The sequence below is a fragment of the Poromitra crassiceps genome (assembly GCF_964638095.1).
Source record: "Poromitra crassiceps genome assembly, chromosome: 13".
Lineage (NCBI taxonomy): Eukaryota > Metazoa > Chordata > Actinopteri > Beryciformes > Melamphaidae > Poromitra > Poromitra crassiceps.
In genome coordinates this window covers 35,178,544-35,186,520 of record NC_139644.1, presented here as the reverse complement: position 1 = coordinate 35,186,520, position 7,977 = coordinate 35,178,544, and the positions used below count along the sequence as shown (strand labels likewise).

Sequence of the window (7,977 nt, the reverse complement as noted above, 5' to 3'; positions counted from 1 at the left end):
GCAGCAGTAGTACGGACATGGCTTAACTAGGCTTGCCTAGTCTTGTTTCCCTCCATCCATGTTTGTCCTTAGTACGTCTGAGTCTGTCTTGAGTGTGACACGTGCTTGTTCTTGTCGGGTCAACATCGGTCTGCGTTCCCGTCCGTCTGTCCCTCTTCGCCCGTTCCGCCCTCCTCCTCGTTAAGTTTTCACCAGGTCCTCAGGCCGGCTCGGCCCGGTCCAAACCTCAACCTGACGTGTTTCGGTGAATTAGGCTGTAATGCGTTTGGTATCGCTAGCGGCTAGACATTAAAGCTGCACTCACCTGTTTTATTAGCTGAAATCACTTTTTGCTATCCTTCAGTTCAGTGTCACAGATCGATCACAGACCGATCGTGATCAAAGTGCAGCTTTAAAGGAAGGCATTGCCGATTTTCAACCCACTTTGTATCATTATAATCTCGGTAATATAAGCAGATGGACAGTGCTTACCTTTTGTGTATGTTTTCAACACAGAGAAATATCCGTTTGTCTGCCTGCAGAAACTTCGCCCAGCCAGCTGGTATGAGTCCATGCGATTCTCCGTGGATGTTCGCATACAGAAAAAATAAAAAGAAACCATCTGTAGTTTGAACTCCCGCCCTCGAGCAACAGCTGTTCACTTCAGTGTCCAGAATGACGCGTAAAACGCATCGCACGTCATTCTGATACGGAAGTGCTGGAATAAACTTCAGCGCTCTCGGCGCAGGAAAACATGAAGACAAGGTAAAGGCTGCTCATCTGCATATTAGCGACATTGTAATGATACAAAGCGGGTTGAAAATCGGCAAAGCGTTCCTTTAATGACACTGAATGTGTTTGTCAGGTCGGGGTTTGGCCCTCTGTATCGTGTGAAGGCCTGCTCTCTTCTTACAGAAACTAACGCACAATCTAGTGTCCGGACGCCTCTACACTACTACTGTAGCACTTCATAGAGTTGGAGACGTAGATAGCTGTGTGCTTTGCCATGCTTTATTTATCCTCTGCAAACATGTCGCTCCGTCTCAGCATTGAACTGTACTGTGCGTGACATTACCTACACAAACTGACATACAACAGATCATATTCGTTATCGATAGATTTTAATTTGACCGTACAAAGTATGCAGAAAGTCTATAAATCTGTCCTGTCATCGCAGAGGTAACAGCTGGTTCTTTGGATGAAATATTAGCCATAGTTCTCAAGCTGCATGTAAATGATGTGATATACGTAGCTGCACTGTGTATAGGGGGGTATGTACATAGTAAAACATATATATATAAAGGTATAGAGAGAGCAGGAGAGATGCTGTACGCTACCTGTGTAAATGCAGAGCCTTTTGCTCTGTGGGACCCCCTTGTAAGATAATGTAATGAATTAACATCTCCAATAGAAACAAACTAAGTGTTTTTGGATTTCTTTGCCCTCCCCTTCCCTACTAGAATAGTTTCGCAATACCACTTGTAACCGTCAGTTGTACTCAATGTTTTGGGATTCCCGGTACTTGAGTGTACCTAACATTTTTATGCTGCTGCTGGGTCGACGTCTTTTGCGCTTTGACAATGAGAAGGGAGTGTTTGTTTTATCACGGTGACTCGTGATGGCTTCATTTAGCCTCATTTTCCTTCTTTTCTTTAGATTTTCGGTTGTAAGGGTTTTCAGAGACTGAGGTGATTGGAGACAGCAGCAGCCCAAGGTTAAGACTTGTTGGACACAAATGACTAGTGTTAGTTGTACATGTTAGATATGTGGTGTTTAAGCATGTAAACCCTATTGTTCAACACGTTCTGGATCATCACAAACACTGTTTTATCCTCCCCTCAAGCTCAGCATTTTGATGGTGAACTGCCGGTACTTCAAATAGCCCTCATATGCTTATTACAGTAATTGCCAAAGATGCCTCATGAAAATACTCCATGACGAAATATACAAATGAAGCAGAATGTAATCGCTAAAAACACCTGGGTTGTTAATAAAAAAAAAGATTGTCCATTTGTTTTGTTGCTGAACTGAATTTGTTACTCATTGTGTACTGATCATGTGACATAAAAAACACATTCTCTTTCCTGTGTCTGCAAATGTTTTTCATTCATAACAAGCACTTGTGGAGCAGTTTGATTATTATGCTGTAATGTGAGCTAATATTTTGTTGTTCACTGGTTTGTGTCTTTGAGTTTCTGAAGCGCTACTGTAGTGACAAATATACAATGGTCAGCCTCTCATGTGTTTTAAATGAATTCTTCAGTATAGTGTTCCATTAACAGGAGTGATTTGTTCACATGTAAAACATGAAAATGTAATGATCTAATATGAACAGCTGTGGTGATTGCCATCTCTGTTTTAACTTCAGCCTTGATTTTGTAAACAAGTGATATAAAATGCTTGCAGTTTTATAGCGTACAAGGTTAAAATGAGATCTCAACATGTACGACATAAATGGTAAATTAATAAATATATATGATTTCTGAACTGGATGTTTTTGTGCTTCTCTTGGTTATTTAATTATTTCAATGTTAATGTAATTTGCTTATAGGGACTGACTGTCTACTGCCTATCCATTATTACATCCTGTTGGAAGTATTTGCTACAGTATTATGCTGCCTTCATGTGTTGCATGTTGGAAGTGCTCTGTAACAAAACGTTTCAGTCATTCAGTGGCTGTTTTGTTTTAGGAATCAATTGAGAGTTCTTTTGTGCAGAATGTTCTTGTTCATAAGTTCATTGTTCATTTGAAGAATCACTAACGGAAACGAGTAAACGACAACATGATTTAGGACTATAAACACTAAAAAGTGCACTGTGCCTTTAAATTTGCGACACGCCGTAAACGATACTTTACTGTCGTAGTTAATCACATGTGGATGGGAGAAACAAAATGCTGGAGAAATGTCGATTTTGCTGGAGATTATTTTAATGTATCTGCCTGATTAGCTGTTCAACCATAGAATCGATGCCTTGTTATCGACAGTAACGTTAGTAGCTAACGTGAGTTTTAAAGAAGAAAAACAGAAAATGCTGTCGTAAAGAAAAACATAAAATTAAGCACAGGTAGGAAGGTAAGTAACGTTTCCAGGCTGACAGCTCAGAGTTGCAGCTTCAGTTAACTGTCTCTAAACTCATTTAATAAGACCGCCGGGTAATTTAAAGCAATTTGTTTCCGTTACTGTACAACAGCTGCTTACAAAGTTAGTATCTGAGTCGTGTTGTTTGCCCTCACAGCTCAGCCTGAGTCATGTTCGTGTTGGTGGAGATGGTGGACACGGTCAGGATCCCTCCATGGAACTTCCAGAGGAAGCTGAACGAGGCAATATCTGAAGAGCTCAACAAGAAGCTGGCCAACAAGGTAGGTAGAGGTGTGTGTGTGTGTGTGTGTGTGTGTGTGTGTGTGTGTGTGTGTGTGTGTGTGTGTGTGTGTGTGTGTGTGTGTGTGTGTGTGTGTGTCGTGCATGTTTGTCCTTAATAGCTCAACTATGCCTTGGTCTCTACCCTGAAGGTGGTGTTCAATGTCGGCCTCTGCATCTGCTTGTATGACATCACTAAGCTGGAGGATTCCTATATATTCCCAGGAGACGGAGCCTCACACACTAAAGGTATGAGAATGAGGAGGAGGATAAACCGTGTATTTCGACCTCATCTTAAAATATCATTTATGGATGTCACATCTATCTATCTTATGCTTTTTATTATAAAAGGGAGCATGTGGGCATTCTCTGTTCTCTCTCTGTTTACATTTTTTGTCCCACTGATGATGTCATCATAAATCACTGATGATTTCATCAGTGATGTCACTTGAGCAATTGTGTGACATCACTGATGATGTCATCAGTGATGTAATCAGTGTTTCAATGATGTCATCAGTGATATCACTTGAGCAGTTGTGCATTGTGACCATAGAGATTGTGACAGAGACTGATGATGTCATCATCAGTTTGATGTCATCCTCAGTGATGTCATAAGACTGATGCATGTAAACTTAAGGGCAATAACATTTTGTGAGCAACACACAAACACCCGTGCGCACCATTAGAGCAGGCGAGGCCACGCAGCAGCCGAGCCGAGCACTTGATAGACACTTGATGGTCACTGATGATGTCATAGGCATTGTGACATCATCAGTGATGTCATAGGCATTGTGACATCATCAGTGACAGTGATGTCATCAGTGATGCAAAGTTGAGCAAATGGGCGCTGCACATGCTAATAGCACAGACGATTGTGCGCTGCGAGGCCATGCAGCAGCTGAGCTGCGTGCGGCGAGGGTTTCGGCCCTAAACCCCAGCGGTCTAAATGTCCTTTCCGCAGTGCCAAGATTAACAATCTGCGGGAAACACTGAATAGATACAGTTGGCTTTGCTGCACCTAGCTATTTAGAGTTAAGGTTGATTTATTGATTCACTTTGATCTTCTCTTGGTCTTAACTCTTACTACTGATTCACTTTGATCTTCTCTTGCTCTTTCTGTCAGTTCATTTCAGATATGTAGTTTTTCACCCTTTCCTCGATGAGATCCTGGTTGGTAAAATCAAGTACTGCAGTCAGGAGGGAGTTCACGGTGAGTACTGACTATATCATTTAAGCTGCTTTCCATGAGTCATCCGGGTTCGTCATCTCTCCCATTTATAAGCGGTGCAGCCACTTCTCATGCTCCGTTTGGAGCATGAGAGGATTGACCAATCAGGAGTGGCCTATGCATATGGAGAGGGGGGCGCAGCATTATGTCACGGCCAACGCACAGCCCTGGGAACATACAGTTATTGTCGGGATATTCACTCGTGTCTAGGGCTCACTTCCAGTGCTTGGTCGCTGCCCATGCATGTGGTGTCAGGAGATGAGTGTTTGGCTGCCCGGCTAAGGTCGTGTGTGTGACTGTGTGCTTACCTGTTGCCCCGCAGCCCTGTCCCCGACTATGTTGTGCAGGTCGGACGCACACATTATGAATGTTGTTGTTAATGTTAGTTTTTTCTTTTAGTTACCTGTACGTCTGCTATTGTTATGAATGGGCATGATTTGTGTGTGATGTTACTTTTTGCAATACATCGTTTTTGTACAGGTAAACAACACATATAAGAAAAAATGTGATAGGCTTGGGCGATATGCAAATTTAAATATTGCGATATAGTCCCGCCCAAATATCACAATATATATACGATCTTCAGAAAATATTGCAATATTCGGGAAATATCACGATGTTGGATATGATCTAAAATCGGCCCAAGCCTGCCACAAAACTTCTATTACATTTTGTCAGATGAATGCTCCAAACCAAACCCACATAGCAACACATAGCATATTGAGCTACATGCACTACAGATGGCTTAGTCTTCTCTCTTGTGTATTCGTGATGCCTGTTTTGGACTGCAGAGTTGGAGTAAGATGTGGGCTTTCAAGGCCGTTTTCTTTTGGAACTTGTGGGTCTCCACCTCAGTTGTGCATTTGTTTTTTTCATCTGTGTTGGAATACTATGGAGGCCGTGGTCCATATAATCCAAATTAAACTTCAGCCCACAATCTGAATCGTGCATAAAAGTACTTGAATAACTTTTGAACAGCCTTTACTTGGCCTGAAAACTCAATGTCCCTCTAGCCCACCCCCCTTTCTCTTGCACTAGATGTAACCTAGACTAGAGCGCTGTGGTAAACACTTGATAAGAGAGGAGATAAGATAATACTTTATTGATGGTGACCTTTCTGTTTCACAGTGACGATGGGCTTCTTTGACGACATCCTCATTCCACCAGAGTCACTGCAGCAGCCTGCCAAATTGTATCCTCAACCTAATCTTTAATGAATACGTTCTTATCATTGGAGTTAATTGTAAGTAGAGCTGCAACGGTTAGTCGATTAAGTCGATCGACATAATTCATCGTCAGCATTTGTTTTTTATAAAGAACTAATCGTTTAGACTAATTTTAAAGAAAATAAAAACTATAAAATTATCTTGTTCCAGCTTTTTAAATGTGAATATTTTCCGGTTTCTGTAGTCTTCTGTGACACTACTACACGGACTGTCTTTGGGTTGTGGACTGTCGGTCAGGACAAAAGAAGACATTTGATGATGTCATCTTGGGCTTGGGGAAAAAGTCATCAACATTTTTCACCATTTTGTGGCATTTTATACACCAGCCGACTAATCGATTAGTCGAGAAAATAATCGACAAATTAATCGATGATGAAAATAATCCTTAGTTAATTGCAGTCCTAATCCTGTGTTATGATTGACTTGTGTGAATCATAAAGGAATTGAATCTCACTGAACTAGAATTGAAAGTAATTGTCTAGTCTAGTGTAACTGTTAGTGTCATGTAACTTAGTGTAATGTAACTGTTAGTGTCATGTAACTGTAGCTACTGAGCGACGTAGCCTTCCTTAGCCTCTGCCCCGCCCCAGCGACGAAGCGGAGCAGGTTTGGGTGTGGGAGTACGAGACAGACGAGGGGGCCCACGACCTCTACATGGACCAGGGAGAGGAGATCCGTTTTCGGGTGACGGACGAACTCTTCCTGGATACGTCGCCGACGGGCCCCTCTGCCGCGGCGCCAGAGACCCCGCCTCCACCCGGACAGTCGACCGATCCGCCGGCAGAGGAAAGCGAGCAGAAGAAACAGGCTCCGTACACTCTGATTGTAAGAAGGCATTTCCATGGTGAACAACAACACGCGTTTTAACATGGCCAAGGATGCTCTTTTCTCTCTTTTTAACCAAGCACATCACATTGTCTTTGTAATACTAAGACTCTTCTTATAGATGACGCTTTGTGTTTGATAAGATATACCTCCTGTCATATCAAATGTATACATTCGAATACATTATTTAAAGGGTAATACCGGCCATGGTGAATGTTGAGCCCATTTTACAGACTGCTCTTTCCCTTAAGATTTGTTTCCTGTTTGGTCAACTGTAGCTAGATAGACTTTGTATATGTCCTAGATCTGACCTATATTTAAACTAGCTAGACTTCGTATATGTCCTAGATCTGACCTATATTTAAACTAGCTAGACAGACTTCGTATATGTCCTAGATCTTACCTATATTTTCAACATTTTGAAATGGTGTCGTGGGAAACAAGCGTTTTGTTTTCACATGACATCGTTTGCACTGGAGTCTAATCCATTTGATAAGGTTCAGGTTTAAAACCTCACTCCCTCAGCTGAGAGGCTTCAGATGTGGCAGGATGTGACCGCAGAGGACGGACGATTCGTGAGAAGTGCCGTCTGAGGGGGATTTCCGACATTAACAAAAACGTGTACCATTCTCAGAAATTTGATGTGGTATCGTTTGGAGTTGAATGATAGTGGATGGCGTCTAGTAGAGAAATGAGTTGTGATAACCACAGGGACCTTCAGAGGGAAGAGAGGACTTATCGTTTGCTGACTGTACCGTATCCAACTGACTCCTTCCTCTTGTTTCTGTTGTTTCCTTTCAGGGGACGATCTGTGAGCCCGGGCTGGGGCTCCTGTCCTGGTGGAAAGACTGACAAACCCTTTCCCAAGTGAAGAACAAGGACTTTGACTTTGATAAAACAGACCAAACAGAATCACAGGAGAGGAGCGGATAATCAGCTGTCAGGATCTGATGGTGAAGGTGAACACTCTTTGAGCTGATGGACATGATCTATGCCAGTTTTCATCCCACATCAGGATCATGTTGTCGTCGTGGACGTAGAACCTTGTTGCCGTGGACACAGCATCCTTGACATAGGGACCTGTTGCCATGGACGATGCCAGAGAGCTCCAGTGAGAGGAACTAGAAAAGCACTGTCAAGTCTTCAAGAGGGGCAGAAGTGACTGATGTAAGCCCTATGTGGAGCTCTGTCACACAGACTCATTCTGCTGGTTCTATTGTAAATAAAGTCACTACTGCTGTCACTGCTAGTAGCTCGTACAGACTAGCCCTGGTCGGTCACTGTTCTTTTGAAACTATACAACTTTCTGTCTTGTAATCTGGAGTCTTAGGCCCAATCCCAATTCCCCCTTGGCCCTACC

The 7,977-nt window shown here is 42.6% G+C and overlaps 1 protein-coding gene across 3 annotated transcripts; it reads left to right on the top strand.

Annotated features, from left to right (window-relative positions):
- The first annotated feature begins 2,870 nt into the window (after positions 1–2,870).
- Positions 2,871–7,977, top strand: polr3h (polymerase (RNA) III (DNA directed) polypeptide H). Of its 3 annotated transcripts, none has more exons than XM_083648912.1 (7): positions 2,871–3,045; positions 3,217–3,340; positions 3,491–3,587; positions 4,462–4,548; positions 5,695–5,758; positions 6,383–6,617; positions 7,419–7,977. In XM_083648912.1, exons 2-7 carry the CDS (start codon positions 3,230–3,232, stop codon positions 7,467–7,469), a joined length of 645 nt encoding a protein of 214 aa, XP_083505038.1. In that variant the 5' UTR covers positions 2,871–3,045; positions 3,217–3,229; the 3' UTR covers positions 7,470–7,977. The 3 variants fall into 3 exon arrangements, with proteins under 3 accessions (XP_083505038.1, XP_083505036.1, XP_083505037.1); XM_083648910.1 differs by having other exon boundaries at positions 2,871–3,053; XM_083648911.1 differs by having other exon boundaries at positions 2,871–3,340.

Excerpts from the sequence above, each read along its gene's own strand:
- polr3h (XM_083648912.1), top strand. The coding sequence starts at position 3,230 with ATGTTCGTGTTGGTGGAGATGGTGGACACGGTCAGGATCCCTCCATGG. Across the intron at positions 3,588-4,461 it reads CGGAGCCTCACACACTAAAG|TTCATTTCAGATATGTAGTT; the intron begins GTATGAGAATGA and ends TCTTTCTGTCAG. Across the intron at positions 5,759-6,382 it reads CTGCAGCAGCCTGCCAAATT|CGACGAAGCGGAGCAGGTTT; the intron begins GTATCCTCAACC and ends GCCCCGCCCCAG.